The sequence below is a fragment of the Chiloscyllium punctatum genome, chromosome 27 (assembly GCF_047496795.1).
Source record: "Chiloscyllium punctatum isolate Juve2018m chromosome 27, sChiPun1.3, whole genome shotgun sequence".
NCBI classification, from domain to species: Eukaryota; Metazoa; Chordata; class Chondrichthyes; order Orectolobiformes; family Hemiscylliidae; genus Chiloscyllium; species Chiloscyllium punctatum.
Genome location: NC_092765.1, coordinates 35640738 through 35662660, shown reverse-complemented (window position 1 = coordinate 35662660; position 21923 = coordinate 35640738). Strand labels below are relative to the sequence as shown.

Genomic DNA, 21923 nt, shown 5'->3' with positions numbered 1-21923 from the left:
CTCATCAAGTTGAGGAATATAGTTTCTAAGTTTCAAAAATATGGGACAAAGGCCATCAGCAGCAAGCACCTCAGGACACAAGGAACTTCTCCAAAAATGGGGCAGTCCTGTCGGTATCCCAACTTGACAACTGAATTATTTAAAAATTATTTTAGCTAATTGCAGACTCTGACCTTGAAACCACTCAAGAATCAAGGCTACTTTCACTTGCAACTTGGCACAGTAAGTGTCCCATTCATTCACTTCATGAAAACAGTGGTGTCCAAAGAGATGGAAACTGAACTCAGAATTGTTGCCAACCAGATAACAAAATCATTGGACTGCTGGTTCCTAACAGTTAGCAGCGATGGCTGGTGAGAGATACGGCAAAGATGCAAGAGAGATTGGACTGTGTATCAGTTGTAGCAAGAGGTGAAAATACGTGGTAGGAGAGCAAGTCAGACTTCATTTTCTACACTGTTGCCAAACAGATTCTGGATTGAAGCCGTAGAAACTTAAGGAATTGTACAATGAGTGCAACTTTTTGAATAGTTGCTTCTTGTCTTGTGGTGTCTGTCCAGATTATTTATTCTGCTGAGGTTGTAAAAATAGCCACAAGGAGTAGCAATTGTGATGTAGATTAGCAACACAGAAACAAGGAGCAAGGGTGGCACATTCAGCCCTTCAAGCTTGATTCACCATTCTCGCTCATCTTGTCTCAATTCTATTATCTTGATGTCATTTATAAAGAAATCTACCATTTGAGCGTACAGGCTTTGTGGAGGAATGCAGATAATTCCAAGAATCATGACTTTGAATGAAGATATTCCTCCTCATCTCCATTGTAAATGACTTACTTGCCCATGTTCTGAAGCTGTGCCCCTTGGTTCCAGAGCTCTCAGCCAGGGGAGACATCACTCCTGTATCTCACCCCCGCCACCAACACCCCCCCCCCCCCCCCCCCGCCTAAACGAGAGGTTTAGGATGAGAGGGGAAAGGTTTAAAAGGTATTCAAGGGGCAATTCTTTCATGCAAAGTGTGGTGCATGTTTAGAATGAGCTGCCAGAGGAAGTGATGGAGGCTGGTACAATTACAGCATTTAAAAGGCATCTGGATGGGTTTAGATGGATATGGGCAAAGTGCTGGCAAATGGGACTGGATTAATTTAGGATATCCGGTGGGCATGGATGAGTTGGACTGAAGTGTCTGTTTCCGAGCTGTACATCTCTGTGACCCTATGGCTTTGTTCTACCTTGTTTGTAGTTCATTTTCTGAAATCTCAAGTGTATACAGTTAGTTCTCGACAATGTTTCTTGTTCCCTGTTGCAGAGGTACTCAGTGAAATTTTAACTCTTCAAAACCCATTACTTCTATAGTAACATTGGCCTGTTAGTGCGTTGCTGAATAAGGAATTGTGAATTCTGCATGCAGTCTAAATTGATACAATCACTGAAGCATCCCAGTTTAATCATTGTACCTTGCTGAGTGAACCCTTCCATCATTCTTGTGCTGTGGGTTATACAACTTCTGTCGCCCTTACTGCATGGCCAAAATGTATAACATCTTGCAGTCTGTTTTCACTTTCATCTGTATAGATATGCAGTATTTATTCCCCAATCGCTTCGTGCCTGTCAACTCTCAAGATAAATGTTGTGCCTAAGTTACTGAACACTGATGGTCTCCTGGTTGCACCTGATATATTTGCAAAGATAATGTGATACTTGCACAATATCAGATCAATAAAGTGAGGCAAGACTGCAAGATTAGGAAAAAAGGATGATTTTTTAAATGGGTACAACAGTCCATTGAACAAAACTGATTGGATAACAAAGTTTTCCTAATAATCTACTAATTTTTCACTTTTACAGCCTATTATGGGAAATGGCACATATGGCTAAGTGAGTTGTGGCAGGTTATTTATCCAACATGGCAAAATTGTTAATTGTTAATTAATTGTTTTCATATCTGATGTGTTTTCACTTTCTGTACACAGAGACTGAATTTACAGGAAGACACATGAAAGGAACTTTTTAAAAACATACTTTTGTTGGCTTCTGGCATGTAGAAACTAATGATTAGACAACAGTCATAATATGATACCTCAACAGATTTTAATGTTTGCAGCTGGTTGCTAAGCAACTTTTTTCCAGGTCCCTAGTACATTAAAATCTAACTGCAATTTTGAAAAAAGCAAGTTAATTACTGAATTAAAAGTGCTTTTTTAGAAGAACATTTCTCAATTTACTAATGAGTGAGTCATCAATGATTTTTGTTCATTTTGAATTGTGCCCTCTTCAGAAACAGCAAATTTTATATTCTGCCTGTTGAAGTGAAGTGAGCAATATGTTTTGTTTTGTTACCCTGCAGAGTTCCATGGACTGAGATTATAGGCCTCTAACAACTGCAGACAATGTCTTTGTGTGGTGTGATTCCAACCAGAGGAGAGCTTTTCCCTTGATTCCCAATTACAGTACCTCAATTATACGATGGGTACTGGATGCATCACTCGGTCAGATGCTGCCTTGATGTCAAGGCAGTCGCTTTGACCTCAGCACTTTTGTCCAGAAAAAGACCAAGTCTGCAAGGTGTGGAGCCAAGTGACCTTGGCAGAATCCAAACTGAGCATCCGTCTGAGCATCGGGTGCAGTTAAAATGTCTTTATGAATCTTATGTACTGAAATGTTCTTCGTCCTATCACACTGTGTGGTGTAGTTTCTTTGTTTACCGAGTCTATGATTCACAACAACAGAACTTTTAGTTTCTGCACAATGAAACATTGTGGACCCTGACTTTTAATCCTTTCTGACTGTCAGGCTACCTGGTGTTTGATCTGATGGTTGGTCATAAGCCTTTGACACCAGTTGTTTACTGGCTTGTTTTAATTGGAACTTGAAGTGAAGGAACACCTGTCAGTTAGTGCGCAAAACCTAGTCATTCTAGTTACCAGTTCTGAAGAAGTGGCATTGAACCTGAAACATTAACTCTGTTTCCCTCTTCACAGATCCTGACAGACCTGCTGAGTTTCTTCAGAATTTTCTGTCTCTATTTCATTTCAGTGAATGTTCCTTTGCACTGACACAATGATAAGAATTTTGAACTGCATTGAGTTGCAGAAACTGATGCTCTTAAATCAATGTTAATAAAGCTACATAATCAAGACATACACAATGCATACAGAAGTCAAGAACTCAGTCATGGTTTAAGTATTGCTAATAATTGATTTATTTCCATGCATTAATATTCAGATCAAAAATTCTTTAGCTTATGTACCTATGTAAGAATAAAATAAAGTAAAACCAATTCCAATCACCCCAAAATTACCCACAACTGTAAAATTCCAGTCATTTTCCAAGTTCTCACTAGCTTAATGTTCTATTTCTGGAGGTGACTTCAGTGTAGCAGGCCCAGAGGAGAGGTAGAGAGGACAGTGTTGCAAGGCACATCTCGATGCCCTTCCTGTCCATCTGGCATAAATTGTATCACAGGACATAAACTAGAGATACCCCACTTTGTCTGCTCCCCTGTTTTGAAGTAACCTCCTTTTTTTGCCCACAATGTAAGCTGCTGCTCCTTTCAAGTCAGCAGCCCTCTGATTTGGCTCCAATTTTGAGAGCCCAACTTCTATTCTTAATAGACAGCAGAGCTGTCCAAGATCAATAAAGAGTATCTCCTCGCCCCACCAACAGTCTCTATGCATGACTGTTAACACAAACAGAGTGGTGTAGGGAGGGAGGCATATGCTTTGGTACCTCAAGTGCAGTCTCCATCTCGGTTTCCTGTGGTTGCTTTTTCTTTGAGGATTCAATTGTTATTTAATGTCAACCATTCATGAACAGTTTTTCATCAATATTCAACTCAATACTAAATACTCCCTTTCATACCTATTAGGGGGCTGATAGTTTGTTGGTAATGTGCAGGTTATGTCCAGGTAATGGCACAGATTCAAATCCTTCCATGGTATTTGATGGATTGTAAAGTCAGTAAATTGATAAATGTAATGAAGGGATCTAGAATTAAAGGCTAATTTTAATAATAGTGAGCTGTAAACTCCCATTAAGCATCATAAAAACCCATCCTGCTCCCTCTGTTAGGGAAGGAATGCTTTATCTGGTCTGGCCCACATGTGACTTCAGACTGTCAGCATTGTGCTTGACTCTTGACTGCCTCCAGAAATGAGCTGACAACAATTCAACTGGACCAAACTATTTCAAAAATGTCAAAGCAACTGGACTGCTGTGGTTCAAGAAGGTGGATCACCACCACCAACTCAAGAACAACTATGGAGAGGCAACAAACATCGTCCTTGCCAATGATGGCCACGTCCCCTGGAATAACAACAGATGCAACATATATAATTATATAATATAATTACATTTTTTTCCCTGTGCCAGTACCAGATTCTCATTTGTATGCACTGTGCCAGCCATTCAATTTATGTTGAGATTTACTGTTCACCGAGAGCAATAATGTAGATTAAGAACATTTTTAAAAATAGGTTAAACTTAGACATGGCATTGCAATTAACCTTGTTGAAAATGGCTGCAAGGCACCACTCCTAGAACCTAATCAGACCTCTTCCCCTGGTCAGTTTTTGCGCTTTCAAGAAAGGTTTCTAATAATCTGTTAAACACAGATGTTCACCTTAAAATCAAATTAGTTTACATGAAATTGCCCAGGTGTTTCATTGTTCAATTTGTTGTGAATGATTCTGAAGCAGATCCTTATCTTTGAAGGCAATCTCAGGCACGGGGTTTAATCTGTTGAAAAAAAAATTGCATTCCTCATCATAACCTCACAAGCCCCAGTTTTTATACTGAACTCCGACAGGAAAATAGTAGCATTTCTTCTTCATGAGTCGTGAAAAACCTTGTGAATAATCCTGTTCCCTTTAAAGACTTAATAGAACAGAAACTGAATGGGTCCAATAAAGATCGGACAATCCACATGATCAAAGTATTATTCAGGCAGTAAAGACTCTGTGGAATTTTACAGCACAGATGGGAGCTATTTGACCCATTGTTTTCGTGCCTATTCACTGAAAGAGCTGTCTGCTTTGTCCCATACCCTTTTAAATTTATCAAATCAGCTTCGGATTCAGGATTGATTTTCTGTCATTTTAATACTGGGAAAAATAGGAAAGCCATCAACTGTAACATGATGGAGTATCCATTTAAAGTGGTGAGAATGTGCAGGGCGAATTGGGAGGAAAATTATTTACAGAAATATCCTGGAAGTTAATATTGAAACTCCGATTCATAATATCTGCTGTGTAGCTTTATTTTCTTACTTCTACAGATTGCTTTTTTAAACAAAATCAAATCTCCTCAGTGCAGTTCCCTGCCGCAAACTTAATTTTGATTTAATATTTATAGTGAGTTTCCGATAAAATTGATCAATATTTAGTGACATCTTGTTGGCTTTTTTGCTTGCTGGTTTGTGTATTTGATGACTTTGGTCTTAAGAGCCATAACATCTTTTGGATGCTTAAGTGAATTGAAGATAAGAAATGTAGGTTGTTTATCAGAGAGTTGGTGTGTACTGTGAGTCTATGTTTGATTTTTTGAAGGAACCTAAGCTCTATACAAATCCACATTTCACAAACCTTTGAAACATTACTGTGTAATTGCCAATTAATGACGTAATTTGAGCATTGCGTCGAGGGATAAAACAATAAATATCAATGTCTACAGCTAACTGAGAATGTCATATAAAATAAAACTGTTGTTTTAAAAATAGGGTAAAAATACCTTCCTCATAACTTTATTGAGCCGCAGACTTGTTATTCATAATTGTGTTCTACATAGAAGGGTATTAATAATAAAATAAATCTCACCAGATTTAATTTAGTCATGAACTAATTAAATCGACTATATTGAAGGCTTTGTGGTCAGAGGACACTGGCTTAATTCTGGGATAAATGGAATTGCAAGTGAAGGAACTTTAATTAATATTCTGGGAAACAGCTATCTGCTGACATTTTGGCAAAAGGCCAGGGAGAGACAGCCTCCCATTGAGATGTGCATGGATTGCTTCTGAGATCAATAGAGGGGCTGAAACTCTGGATCAGTGCACGCCGTCATGAGTATTGCTGGCTTATAGATGGCAGGTTTTAATATCTGTTTGCTGAGAGTCATTGAAGGTTTACAGTATTCAGCCTATCATGCCTGTTCCAGCTACCTCAAAGTGCAATCCACTTAGTACCACTTAATTGTTCTTTTATATTGTTATGAAATATTTGTCTTCATCAATTAAGTCATTAAAAATGCAACTATCTGTCGATTTTATTAGTAATCAGCTGCAAATTATTTCTCAACCAATGTCTTTCGTGGCATCACAAGAGTTTCTTTATTCACTGGCAATATGTATAGATATCAATAATGTGGAGTTTACATCACAGCTTATTTTCCTGAAGAATCTGTGATCCTAGTACTCTGCTCCTGTCCAGGCCAGGAATCCTGGAAGTTACTGCCTAGTATCATTACAAAGTCTCAGGAGCATCTCATTAACCCAAAGTCATGAAGTTTCCACCAGTATATGCTCTTTCTTCACCCCACTTTTTCAGAAATTATTTAAACCATTGGAAAGTCACGGAATTTTAAGTTTCGCTCAGTACAAGTGGAGCTTTTGCAACCTTTATTTGCTATTGAGTTCATATTTTGCCAGAGTTTCTGATGACAAACTGCTCCTGATTTCCTTGCTTAATTCTTGAAACTGGCCTCAACTGAGCACAAGACAGATTAACAGACAAGTTGCAGTTTGTCACCTACTGCTTTTCTGTGCTCTGAACCCTCCTTCTCCAGAGCCAATGATCAGTGCAATGCCACAAAAGGTTCTAACTTTTTCAAGAGGTATAATGGGGCTTTCGCAGTTAACAGATGACAGATACAGGTTAACAGCTCTGAACCTCGAATAGCAATTTTACACTTGTGCAGTGTTTAAATTAAACATCACCTGAGGCGATGGCAGCACAGTGGTGATGTCACTGGATGAACAATCCAGCGGCCTACACAAATAATCTGGGAATTTGAGTTCAAATCCCAGTTTGGCAGCTGGTTGAACTTCAATTCACTCAATCAATCAACCTGGAATATAAGCTGTTCTCTGTAATGCTGACTAAAATGATTATTGCTTTTTGTAAAAATCTATCTGCTTCAAAAGCATTTTTTTTAAGGGAAGGAAATTTGTCCTCTTTACCTCATTTGGCAGACTTGTGACTCCAGAGACACAACAAGCTGCCTTCAAAAACTGCCCAGCAAGCCACTTACTGCAAGGTTAATTACGGTTAGGCAACCTTACCCATGATGGCCACACCCCATCAAACTATAAAACACATCATCAAGTTTAGTTACTAGATTATTTTAAACTAAATTTTACAGCTTTTCTTGAAATTTCCAGCTTCTGGCTCCATCCAACCTGTATTTTGCAATCTTGGTTTGCTGTATGTTAAATTTATTAAACAGTATTTTGATTTTCGTGCTTTTCATTTCCAGGTTGGCTGTCTGTGAGAACTAATTAATGTGTTCAGTGGTTTGACCAACTTGATGACATTAGTGCAGCTCTGTGAGGGGGAGCCCCATTAATGAATGCTGAACCTACCCTACACAAGGGGAGTTCTTGCCAGAGAGACTTCTCAGTGAGGCTTTATTCAGATCTGTGTTTCCTTCATCACTGTTTGCAAATTCCAGGTTATTATGTTAAAAGCTAGCCCTCCACACAACACCGAATGCATCCTCAGATTGAATTAATGTCTTCGAGGTTTCAAGACAGTAATAGGAACTTCATAAAAGTCTTTGACTTTTTTTCAATTTATCAAGTAACACTGAAATAATTTGCAAATGGTTCTGTTCCTTAAAGTCATTTGCAGTTAATTAAAATTGGATTGCTCATATGTTGCATACCAGATGCTTTGATTAAAGTGATTTTGTTTTGGTTAAACTCATTCTGAGCTGCATGATCAAACTGCACCAATTTACCAGTCTTCACTGCAACAACGAATATTTTTTGAAAGCAAGATCCTTTTAAGATATCCTGAACTGCACTGGTTCCTCACAGGTTTCATGTTAGGCAAAGTGCAAATGAGTTGAGTGCAACATTGAGAGTGAAAAATCCTTTGCAAAGCTAATGCAATTTTGGCTCAATTTGTAATCAGAAAGTCAATAATGCAGTAAGCAGTTTTAGTAGATTGAAGGAATGGTTTTGAGCCCAGTCTTCACAGATAAGTCAACAATCCCTCTCAGTATATTTTAAAATCTCTTCACATATGTTCTGAAATATATGCGAGACATGACTACAATGCCACAACAGCCATTTCTTTAGAGCTCTATTGCTCAATAGTATTGAATCATCAACCTTTTGGTTATTGGCTAAGCACACTCTTAATTGTATTACAGAGACTGACTAAGTTATTTCAAATTTCATCACAATAGGATTTGAAACCAGATCCCCAGAATATTAGCCTGGGTGTTACTAGTGCAGAGATATTAACACTGTGTTACCTCTGACCTTAAGGGCACAGACCAAAATGAATTTGGAGCAGAATAATTTAATTCTTTGTCAAAATGTGCTTGATGCAAAATACCTTGGTCCTTGTGAATGAAAAGGAAATGAATGTTTAATTGAATAGTGTTTCACCAAATGGAACCTGCTCTCACACACTCATCTAGAAATCAGGCTCATGGAAAAATCGTAATTTTGTCTTATCCTTGTATGAACTAGCTTCACACCTAATGGTGGCATGGATGAGGATAGAGAAAAATGAAAAGGGATTGTGAAATTGGTGTCATTTAGTTTACAATGTCCACCACTTCTGGCATTATCCAAATTGATCGATATTGAATATCCAAACTTAATTCAAAGAAAATAGAATTCAATGTCCTGGGTTGATATTTAACCAAGCAGGAGAGTGCTGAATGGGGATCCAGTCCTCTTCCCTTGTGAAAGCCTATGCCAGGCTTTTCTAGCCTACCACCAATTGAGGGTTTAATTAGGCAATGATTGCCCATGTAGGGGCCTCATCCTAATGTCTTGCCAGAAACTAACAATGTGGAAATCATGAGCGGTCAACCTTGTGACTGGAATGGTCTCTCATCTAAAGGTAATCAGTGCATGATGAAGAGACCCTGCTTCAAGAATTGGGGGCGTGCAGGACACCTCATTGCCCTTGCTGCTGAACTTCACCACCCCATTTCCACCATCACTTGCTGCTGGCCAGGGCTCCAGTGGCAAAGCTAGTCCTAGGGCAGTTTGTACAAGTTCCAGCTGCTGCCTTCTCAGTGGTATTGTCATGCAATACAGCTGCTGACCTTTGATTGGTAGGCTACTCTTGGCATATGGGATTTCTACAAGGGGTCCTTGATCCCAGGGTTGGCACACCAGTGTCCAATTAAATGTCTCAAATGATACTCGATATGTGGACTTCCCCTGAAAGAAGTGAGATAGGACTCTCGCTAGCATTGCCGCTAGTGAATAGGACACCCATCACTTTCATAACATATTGCCTTTTGTGTCTAATCCCCTGGTGAGGAGAGCATCTTAGCAACCCTTGGCAGTTAATAAGACTGAATCTGCTCTGACTATTTTTCACCCTGCTGACAATTACTTTATTAACATGTCAACTATTGTCCTGACAGGTGATTAAGCTGACTTTTGATGCATTTGAATTGGAAAGAGGCTACGACACTTTAACGGTTGGGGATGGTGGGCAGCCTGGAGAACAGAAAACAGTACTTCATGTGTAAGTAATGTCTTTGATGAATACAGGATAAGAAGATGTAAAGTTTCCACTCAGTGTTCTTGTTTGCCAGACTTTGAAGAGATCCAATAATTCTTTTTTATCGGTGGAGGGCCTATAAAAGTTTTCAATTTACTAAAGAACTGATGGCAATACGCCAATATATTAGTAAATGGTTCCACATAGTTTTGTTTTACTGTCATTTTCAGTTGTTTAAAGTCAGTTTTTTTTCAGTTCTTTGATGGGATGTGGGCATCGCTGCCTGTGCCAGCATTTATCGCCCATTCCTGAGTTGGGAAGATGGTAGGACCACTGTAGTCCACATGCTGTCAGCAGACTCATGGTATTGTGATGGAGAGAGTTCCAGGAATTTGACACAATGACACTGAATGGACTGAAATGTTCACAAGCATTAGCCTGGAACTTTTTTTTGTGATAAACCAATGTTTAGTAGTACTAATAAAACTATTAGGTTACCACTCAAGTGTAACAAACAATATTCCTTCATGTTAGTATTCCCTTAAAAGAACTACACTCCAAAATATAGCCTAAGTGCACCGGTTCGTGGTGAATTTTAGATTTGTCAAATGCATATAAGTTTATATTTAAACTCAAGCAAAATGAAAGGATTGTGAGAGAAAACTGGGCAATTTGCACTGATTGTGTCCAAAGCAAAAATGTTTGAATTTAATATGTAGACTTGTTCTTCGTGAAGCACTTTCATGTGAAATATGTAGACTTGTGATGCTAATAATAATTAATTTTGGATCCTAGTGCTCTCCTAACAGAAAATGTAACTTGAGAAGAATGTTTTTATCCAAATATGGGAGGTCTTGGCATGAATCAGGAACTCCCCAAAACAATCTCAGCATCTCTCGGAGCCATGTTACCTTCTGGATAATCATTCTGTGGAACAAAGGGAGATTGAACAAGTTGGGAAAGGGATGTTTCACCAGGAGACCAGTTTGTTTTACTGCCTGACCTTTTAGGTGGATTGTGTGAACTGCTTACTTGCTCCAAATGGGTGCCCATATGGAAACAGCTCAGTATTTGAGCTAGCAGTGCATTCCATGGCTTCTGTGCAGGAGGGGGTCTACGAGAGTTTTCCATGGAAACATGGAATGGAGAAAGCATGGGTAGTGGTGGCCTAAAATATTTTTTGTGAGTATTCTGCTCATTCCAGCCACTAAAATATATAGATTTTTTTTAAATCAAAAGAACTGCAGATGCTGTAATTCAGAAACAAAGACATAAGTTGCTGGAAAAGTTCAGCAGGTCTGTTTTGGATTCTTTGTCTTTGATGCAACTTGCCACATAGTCACTCCTGTTCTGAGAGCAATGGCATGTCCACAATCGATGTTGCACTCAGTGGATTGTAAACATGGCTTCAAAGACAATAATAAGTGCAAGAGTATGAGGTTCCCAACTGAACCTCTAGCAGCACCAGTTGCCTGACTTTATGCTTGCTGTGAAGGGAGGCAAGAAGGGTAACACCATTGTTTTCATTTCAACTCCTGTTTTCTGCCAGTATCCAATTTCCTTTTCTGTGATTTTTTTTTAACTGAAGGGGATGATTTATCTTGTCAACAGTGGCACAGAGTTTTGAGAATGATGTCCAGGTGACTTACTTACTACGCTGAGGACAGCAAGCTAATGTCACCCTAATCTTTGAGAAGAGAAACATGTGAACATCCAATGTAAAGCTACTGTTTAATGACTACAATCTGTATCACTAAGAATTCAGTTGAGATCTTGGGAAGCACAAATGTTGAGTTATAGTCCAACAGGTTTATTTGGAAGCACTAGCTTTTCCGTGCTGCTTCTTCATCAGGTGGTTGACTGGAATGAGCTAACTAATCTGAAAGGAGCAGCGCTCAGAAAGCTGATGCTTCCAAATAAACCTGCTGGACTGTAACCTGGTGTTGTGTGATTTTTAACTTTGTCCACCCCAGTCCAACACCGGCATCTCCAAATCATGACAAACATTGAGAGAATACAAAAGGTGGCTGCTGATTTATTCACTTTTAGATAATGGCTTAATGAGTTCATCACATCATCTTCAACTTCACTTTTCAATTATACTTCACTTTATGACATTTAAGATGCCATCAGTACCTGAATTTGGTTTACTTTTCTGACATTTAGAATGAAGTGAGATTGTTCTAATCAGTTTTTTTTTTCTGATTTTCTCCCTGGCAGTTTGACAGGGACGAATATTCCTGACCTAATTGTGAGTGTGAGCAATCAGATGTGGCTCCAGTTCCAGACTGATGAAACCAACAGTTTGCTGGGTTTCAAGGCTGTATTTTCAGGTATTGTATACATTAATGAAAAATTAAGAAAAGAATACCATTCAAAGGGTAGCAAATGCTGCCTAAAACTGTGTATCATTAACTAAACAGAATCCTATGGTTCTGAAAAGAATCTGGATTAATGTAGTTTTTCAAACTCATCCTTTAGGAGCACCTCCCTTGCAACATCTGTCTTAACCATAAGCAGAGCTATGTTTTCAGGCAAATTAAAGTCTCATGGACAAGGCGTAGATGCGAGGCAAAAGAAAATGTGATGATAAGGAGGAATGAAAATGCAGTGAAAGGAGACATACAGCAAGTGTTTCAGAACACATTGGCTGCCTTTTGATAATATTTTAGTTCTCCATTTGTGACAGCCTGCGGGGGTCAAAGATATGAGGAAGAGCTGGTTGGGGGTTGGCATTTACCAACAAAAGGTTTGTAGTTGTCTGCAATTTGAATAGTGGTTGCAAAATCATCTTCTGTGGAGAATTTCCAGTCTTTGATAAAGGAGGGGTGTGCACTGATTGAAAATGTAAACATGTCAGCCTGAAGTCTAATGAAAAACCATTGCCCTTACAAAGAATAACTGCAGGAAAGAAAGGAACTGAAACATGATTTACAGGCTATATGTTAAAGAGATTTAAATATTTGTCGTTTGCAAAGAACATTTGCTATTCAGAATAATTTGAACCAGCTAAGTTGGGAGAAAAACAAATTCCAGACATAACTTAGAGTGGAGTAGAACTTACAGATATATTGCAGCTTAGAGACAAACAGTAACAAGATACCAATGAGAAAATCTCCAATAGGATGAAAATACATGGATGCTTTAAGCATCAGGAAGATGGATGTTGTTGTAACATATGGAGTACTATGTAATGGGAATACTGGAGAGCCACCTGACCCAATGGATAAACGATTCAGAGCCATAGTTTCTTACCTCCCCTCGATCTCTTCATTGAAAATTGCTGACGTGTTGTTGGCCATCTCAATTTCTTTGCTCCTCTCACCCACTCTAACCTGCCCCCCCTTTTGAAATTGCTGCAGTTTGCTGTCTTAGGTCCAACCCTAACTTTGTTATCAAAGCGGATGACAAATATGGTGCTGTTGTAGCCTGGCGCATTGATCTTTACCTTGCAGAGGCTCAACACTAGTTCACCCCAAGACCATGACCCTACATCTGAACAACAAGCCATTGTTGCCAGGACTGTCACCAACCTCATTACTTCCCGACATCATCCACCTACTGCCTCGAACCATATCATTTCTCATCCCGGGACAGCCCACTTCTACCTCCTTCCCAAAATCGACAAAGGAGAATACCTCAGTAGACCCATTGTATCAGTCTGTTCCTGCTCCACCGAGCTCACTTCCTCCTACCTTGACTCCACCCTCTCGCCACTTGTCCAGACCCTGCCCACCTACATCTGTGATTCCTCTGATGCCCTCCGCCATATTGACAACTTCCAGTTCCCTGGCCCTCACTACCTCCTGTTCACCATGGATGTCAAATCCCTTTATACCTCCATTTCCCACCAGGACGATTTGAGAGCTCTTGGCTTCTTTCACAACCAGAGGCCTGAACACTCCCTATCCACTACCACTCTCCTCCACTTGGCTGAACTTGTTCTTTCACTGAACAATTTCTCCTTTAATCCCTCTGACTTCTGTCAAGTCAAAGGAGTGGCTATGGGCACCTGCATGGGTCCCAGTTATGCCTACCTCTGTGTGACATGTGTGAAATAATCCTTATTCCAGTCTTATGTTGGCCCCCTACCATACTTCTTTTCTTAGTACATCAATGACTGCTTCAGTACTGCTTTATGCTTCTGCTAGGACCTTGACAACTTAATTCATTTTGCCTCCAATTTGCACCCCATCACATCATCCATTTCTGACACTTCCCGTCCATTCCTTGACCTCTCTGTCTCCATTTCGAAGAATAAACCATCGACTGCTATCCTCTACAAAGCCATTGACTCCCCTAGCTACCTTCATTACAGCTCTTCACAACTCATGTTCGGCAAGGACTCTATCCCATTCTCCCAGTTCCTTCAACTACGTCACATCTGTTCGGATGATGCCACATTCCAAAACAGTGCTGCTGACATGGCTTGCTTCTTCAATGACCGTGGTTTCCCACCCACTGTGGTTGATAGGGCCCTGAAATACATCCAACCTATCACCCGTACTTCCATCCGTGTCCCTTCCCATCACTCGCAACAGAGTGATCGGATTCCCGTTGTCCTCCCTTTTCATCTCACCAGCCTTCGCATTCAAAGGATCATTCCCTGCCATTTCAGACAACTCCAGCAGAATGCCGCCACCAAAACACATCTTTCCCTCACTCCCATTGTCTGCATTTCAGGGATTGTCCCCCTGGGACACCCCAGTCCACTCCACAACCACCGACACCACCTCCCCTGACCCACAGCACCTTTTTGTTTACCTGCAGAAGGTGCAAAACCTGCCCCTTCACCCCTCCCTGCTCACTATTCAAGGACCTAAACAATCTTTTCAAGTGAAGCAGCATTTCGCCTGTACCTCCTCCAATCTTGTGTATTGTATTCACTGCACCCAATTTGGCCTACTCTACATTGGAGAAACCAAATGCAGACTGGGTGACTGCTTTGCGGAACACCTCCAGTCTGTGCACAAGCCAGACCCTGATCTTCCCAAAGCCAGTGATTTTAACATAGTGTCCTGCTCGCATGCCCACTTGTCTGGCTTGGCATGCTGCAGTGTTCCAGTGAATCACGGCACAAAGTAAAGGAACAACACCTCATCTTCAGACGAGGCACTTTACAACTTTTTGGGATTAATGCTGAGCTCAACACCTTCAAATTGTGAGATTAGAGAGGTGCTGGAAAAGAACAGTAGCTCAGACAGCATCCGAGGAGCAGGAAAATTGATGTTTCGGGCAGGACCCCTTCATCAGGAACCCCTCCTGATGAAAGGCTCCTGCCCAAAATGTCGATTTTCCTGCTCCTCAAATGCTGCCTGACCTGCTGCACTTTTCCAGCACCACTCTAAGCTTGACTCTGATCTCCAGCATCTGCAGTCCTCACTTTCGCTTACCTTCAAATTGTGAACCATTTCTTCCCTTACTAATAGCTTTTTATCATATCCTCTCTCCCATTCCCCCATCCCAGAGAGAGTGTCTGTCTTTTCAATTCTGGCACAAGATACACCATTGTTCTGCCATTTTCACATTCCAATCACTTAATTTGAACTATCAACATATTTTCCCCACCAGCCCCCAACACCCACTAACCTGCACCCCTTACCCCCACCAACTATAGCATAAATGTTGTCTTCTCCACATTTCACTTCAGCTCTGATGAAAAGTCATCTCGACTCGAAATGTTAGCTTGCTGTCTCTCCATGGATGCCATCTGACTCACAGTGATCTCCAGCATTTGTTGTTTTCAGTACAGATTCCAGCATCTGCAGTGATTTGCTTCTGTAGAGTGATAGATTGTTCAGATGAGAAGAAGAGAAACAAATAGATTTTGTAGCTTCATATGTCAGAGTTACTTGGGAGATGAAGGATGTAATTTCTGTGTCAGGAGAGTTATACAGGAGTTACATTTGTTGGCTATTTGTAATATGTAAAGGACAAACTTAACATTTGAAGTGTGCTACACATCACCAGTTTATGATAAGCATGATGGTTCTCTGCATGAACAGATAAAAGCACAAAGGTTATTTTAATGGAGTCTTCAATCAACCAAATATAAATAGATGCTTTGGAGTCTTGAGTTAATAAGTATAATGCATGAATGTATGTCTCCTATGTGACTTACTGCATCATGGAAACATGAAAGGCCTTGCATAATAACTTGGAGACAATGAGTAACCCAGGTAACATCACAAAAAAAAATGGAAATGTGACATCTTTGAATAATGGCCACCGCAGAATGCTCACACTTTCTGTAACCTGGAACTCAAATTTACTGAACACCAAGTACTAATACAGTGATTTCAAAAGGCTAACTTAAAGGATTGAGGAAGTTGAAAAATGCCATTCAGCTCTATGACCTTGTTCCCCTCTCAGTGAGATACAGCACATCTGCATCCTAACGCCACATGGCTCTTGGATAAGTTTGGTTCAGAAGGACCCAATCAGTCTTTGTTTGATCGAGTATAAACTGCAGTTTTCAGACGACAGTCCCCAGTTCTGCCACACTTTATAAGTTACTTACTTGCACTCTTGACACATCTGACTCTAATTTTTAGACGATGTCCCCAAGGCCCCACCCCAACTAACAGAATCGTTTTCTCTATTCTCCCAGTCTTTGTCCCTCTATATATTGAAAACGTCAAGTCACCACATGATCTTCTAAATTACATTGAATACAATCCTACTTTTCGTACTCTATTTTCATAATTTGGTCTTTGGAATTCATTGTGATTAATGCTGCAATCCCCCAAAAGGCCAATGTACCCTTCCTAAGGAATCATTCCGAGAATCACTTTCAGTATTCAAGACATGGTTAAAACAGGGCTTTGTGTAACCAAAGCATGACTGCTTCCAGTCAATAATATGCTTTCAATTCCATGAGTTAAACTGCAGTTGACAGTCATTTATGAAGATTATCAAGAATCTTATGGAAGTCTAGATAAATAGCATTCAGAGACATTTCCCTATTCACTACTTCAATCATCTCCTCATAGAATTCAAGCAGACTCAGCCTGCATAATCTAATCTTTACAAATCCAACAAAACTGGATCTCTCTGATCAGCTTGCAAATATTTTAGATTTTTCATCACATTTTCCTTGGGAGAAAGTGAGGACTGCAGATGCTGAAGATTAGAGATGAGAGTGTGGTACTGGAAAAGCACAGCAGGTCAGGTAGCATCCGGGGAACAGGAGAGTCGATGTTTCGGGTATAAGCGCTTCATCAGAAACCTGATAAAGGACTTATGCCCGAAACATTGATTCTCCTGCTCCTCGGCTGCTGCGCTTTTCCAGCACCATACTCTCATTGCCTATACAATTTTTTTTTAAGTTTGCTTCCCTACAGTGTGGAAAGAGCCCATTTAGCCCAACAAGTGCATACCAACCCTCTCACAAGTAACCCACACAGACCCATTTCCCTCTGGATGATGCAGCTAACACTATGGGCAATTTAGCATGGCCAATCCACCTGACCTGCATGTCTTTGGATTGTGGGAGGAAGCCGGAGCAAACTCACGCAGACACAGAGAATGTGCAAATTCCACACAGACAGTTGTCTGAGGTTGGAATCGAACCCAGATCCCTGGCACTGTGAGGCTGCAGTGCTAACCACTAAGCAACCATGCCACCCATTTTTGTGACATTAGGTATTAGGCTGCGTGGTCAATAATCTCTTGTTTTTTTCTCTTTATCTCCATTCTTAAATTAAGATTTCTGTTCAGGTGAATTTTCAAGTTGTCTTGCTACTGTTGAAAGTGAGAGCATGTACCTTTTACTTTGTTTCCTGGCCTAGAGCTTCCTTTCATCAAATGAGCAGAGAACACATTATGTCCTGGCTTTGCCTGGGATCTTACTTTGTGTGATGACACAAAAATAAGTCCTTGCCTATTTTAAAGAGATTTGAACCTTGCTGGTGTATGAATGAAAGAATTCTGAGACTGACATTTGGTGCTCACGTTTTCTTGAATGTGTGTCATTTCTTTACAAACGCTGACTGCAACCACAAGATAAATGTCTAAGAAATACAAGAACAACAGCGTTAATTTTAATCAGTCACCAGGTATTTTAGCCAGACATGGATAATCCTTTGAAAACCAAACAGAAATTAAGCACTTAGTTAATTTTGGCCATTGGCTCAATTAGTCTGTTGTTATCACTGGAACATTGTTGATTTTCTGATCAGCCTATCCAGAAATGTTGTAAAGCACTTTGAGAGTAGGTGGGATTTGAATCTTAGCCCCACTACCGATTCTGATCTCGAGGTAGGAACACTACCGTTCTGCTGCATTAGCCTCCAACATCTGGAGATAATCTGTTTGTTTTATATAAACCTTTCCAAAAAGGAAGGGTTCTCATCTATGGTCCTAATTTCAATCTCTTTTTTTCCTTTCTTCAAAATAATAACAGAATGTCTTGGCTTTAGAATCAAATTCATTTTTAAAAAATACGTTATAAAGGGAAGAAAGTTTCAAATGAAAGGGTTATTTGATAGCAGAACAGGTGGTTTGATCCAAATGTCATGCCGTTAGTGGAAACTGATATCGATGATTTATTTAGTTCCAGTGATGCAACAGCGTAGTCAGAGGAACGCCTTCAACTTAGCCAAGCTCATAAATGAGAAATTGAACCAAAGTAATGTTACGAAACTCCACTGGATGTTTTCCCATTGTGCCCATTAATAATGCACATTGCATTATCCAGTACTACCCTTTCTTTATACATTGTTTCTGGGGGAAATGGTGTTTTCATTGTAATATTCACAAATCACGTAACAGATGTCGTTTTTAGTGTTCCATTGGGGAAGGAAAGCCTTGTTGCTAAGCCTGCTTTCCATAAAAAAAATCCGATGACCATTAAACATTTAAACACTATTAGGCTTTCTTTTCCTTTGATGTTTTTGAAGTCAAATGAGAAATGCAGTAACTTCTGTTTTATAAAGTTTGCTCTTGCAATGTGTGTGTTGCTGACACACACATTGACCATATCTAATTGCGCTGAGAAGCTTGTGGTGAGTGTTGTACAAGCTCACTGTTCTAAACGAGCCAACATTGATATTACATTAGCCCTCCCCAATTGCATGAAGTCACACCAATCTTTGGCTGGAGACAGGAATTCTTCCATATGGATTGCTGGTGGGCAAGCAATACTTTAAGTGAATTGAGCAGTGTTTAGGATTAATTTGACATTGGTCGACTGTAGCATTTTAATATGAACTCATTGACCCTGATTACTTGTGTGGGATTATTGAGGTCCTAGTTGTACCTGTATCCAGATGCTTGTAGATACAGGTAGTTTCTTTTCCTTTCCAGATCCTCCATCCAGGCCTCATTGCAGTGAGGTCTGTCCCATATTGAGTCAGTGTTTCCCAGATCAGATTTATTTCCTGCATGCTGACCATGTTTCAATGCTCCCCAGTATAAGGACGAGCTTTAAGACCACATTATAAACCTACAGCCTTGAACACATCAGCCTCTAAGGCTTGAATCAAGAGCAGGAAAGATGACAAGCTGGCGAATATCGGCAAGTGTCAGGATGTTTGTTGTGTTTGAGGATTGTAGCAGCACTCTCGCGTCTTGTCAATTCACTCCTGCTCAAATTTGGAAGTTTGACTTCCAGCGAACCCTTCACTGATGGTGCTTTCATTTCTATTCATTAGTTTGAAAACTTTTCCCTCCATTTGCCTGGAAGTTTTCATGCTAAAATGTTAAAGCAGATAATCACAAGAATAAATCAGGGAAGTAAAAGTGAACCATCTGGAGAAAATGAGGACTGCAGATGCTGGACATCAGAACCAAAAAGTGTGGTGCTGGAAAAGCACAGCAGGTCAGGCAGCATCTGAGGAGCAGGAGAGTTGACGGTTCAGGCATAAGCCCTTCATTAGAAATGTGAGGGTCGGGGGAGGTGGGAAGGGAGGCAGGGGGTGAGGGGGTAGGGTGGGAAGGGAGCTAAAAGATAAATAAGAAGGGGTGTGGGGCTGGGGGAAAGGTAGCTGGAAAGGCAATTGGCAGATGCAGTTGGGGGGGGTGATGTTGATAGGTCGGAGAAGGGGGTGGAGTGGATAGGTGGGAAGGAAGATGGACAGTTAGGACAGTTCAAGAGGGTGGTGCTGAGTTGGAGGGTCGGATTTGGGATGAGGTGGCGGGAAGGGAGATGCGGAAACTGGTGAAATTGAAGTTGATGCCATGTGTTTGGAGGGTCCCAAGGGAGAAGATGAGGTGTTCTTCCTCCAGGCATCGGGTAGATAGGATCCTCCAGTCTGCTTGAACTATTCAGTCAGATCATGGTTGATCATTTTGCGCTTCGAATTCCACCTTCCCATCTATCTTCAATAACCTCGGATTCTCCCATCAGACCTTTCGGAAAAGTAATTTATCATATTGCTTCGAGCATCTTTTAAGGCAGATATTCAAAGTTCTCAACCTTCAGAGAGAAAACAAAATTCTCCTCATCCTTGTCTTGAAAGGGTGATCCCTACATTTTCAATGGTGCAATGTACAAGGTTTGGTTATTTTTGTTTGTCTTCTGCTCCAGATGAATGGTGAAGCAATTTTTAAATATCTTCGCTGGAGGGCATCATATGGCTATTTAGGTTTGATTGACATTATTTGACAAAGTATCTGTTGCACCTAATGAGCTAACAGTCCTTAATTAAAAACTGATTTTCTCTGTTGCCTTGCTTCGGTGTCTAATAACAACAAAACAGACCAGAACCAATGTTAATAAAGAGAAGCAAATCAGACTTGTAATAGCAATTTGCATAGAAGTGGATTTTGTATGTACAATATTCAATTTCCAAAGAGCAGACCTTCAGCACAGTTGAAAACGATGTCGATTAAACCATGTATACAAGAATGGGAAGAGTACAGCTTATTTATATAAAATATAAAAGGTACAAGCTCAAGTGTAGATTTGAATAGAAATTCTGTACACAAATGTTATTGTGCTTGTTTGCAAAGATGTTGTGATATATGGAATGGCCATCTTTACAGTGGGGATGGAGGGTAGATAGACAGTAAATTGCAGATAGGTATCATTCTATCTGTGGGAAATTTCATCCAACCACAAAACAGATCAAATACCACCGCCAAAGTCTTATTTTGGTGGGTTACTTTCTTTGGTTAAATATGCTAGGTGGATGAAATCAAAAGTAGAAGACGCAATGCTCTGAATTCCAGTGACCATCACTGTTTTGCGTATCAAATCGCCCTCCTCGTAACCTAGGACACTATTTATCAAATTTCAACCTAAGTCGATACATATAGATTTTCAAACAAAGGTACCAAACTGTGTAATATGAAGGTTATTGAAACAGGATAGAAGTGGATTGTGGAATGATGTAACTAGACAGCACACTCTCAAGCTGCAGGCAGCATGCCACCCAGTGGTTTGTTTGCTTTAAACCACATCTATTTCTGTGCTGTTGATTGTAATGTTAATTAATGCAGGTAATTATATAGCTGCACATGCTCAGGGGGAAACCCAACTGCCAAGGAGCACAGATTATAACTAAGGCTACAGCAAAATGATCCTAATACTCAGTCTTTGGTTGTCCCAGAAAGCTAGTGGTAAAGGATAATACTGGTGCTAATCTTTATGCAGCTCTACAGAGTAATGCGTTATAAGCATATACCTCAATCAACCAGATCCCTGTTTCAGTATGTGTGCCACTTTTTAAACAGCTTGTATAGATATGTTGAGACACACCTCTGGGGCAAGTGGGATGTGAATCTGGACCTTTGGGCTTGGAGTGAAGAGACACTGACACTTTTTGTCTGAGCCTTAGAATTGTTACAGTGGAAATGAAATCATTTATAGTGTCTGTGGATATTGAATTAACATCATGACTCAGTGCTATTCTCTCTACCATTCACCATAATCTTGTGTAAATAATCATTTAAGGCCTTCTTGAATGCTGTGATTGAACCTGCCTCCACCACACTTCCAGGCAGAGCATTGTTGAACTAACCTACTTGCTGCATGTAAAGTTTTCTCTCACAGCACATTTGCTTCTTTTATAAATTACTTCAGATCTGTACATTCTCATTTTTAATCAATTTATGAATGAGAACAGTTTCTCCCTGTCTGCTCTGTCCAATTTCTCATGATTTTTAAATCTCCTTTTAGCCTTTTCTTCTCAATGGAAAACAGTCACAGCTTTACCAATTTATCTTTGTAATTGAGGTTTCCTGTGTGCAACCAATCATATAAATTTCTTCTGCACTCTCTCCAATGCTTTAA

At 40.1% G+C, this 21923-nt stretch overlaps 1 protein-coding gene across 1 annotated transcript in view; it reads left to right on the top strand.

The window, feature by feature from the left end:
- Positions 1-21923, top strand: part of csmd2 (CUB and Sushi multiple domains 2) — a 602495-nt gene that overhangs the window by 117089 nt on the left and 463483 nt on the right. Inside the window, exons 6-7 of the mRNA XM_072548527.1 lie at positions 9609-9712; positions 11909-12021. Coding sequence (XP_072404628.1) covers positions 9609-9712; positions 11909-12021 — 217 coding nt within the window. The remainder of the gene's footprint in view (positions 1-9608; positions 9713-11908; positions 12022-21923) is intronic.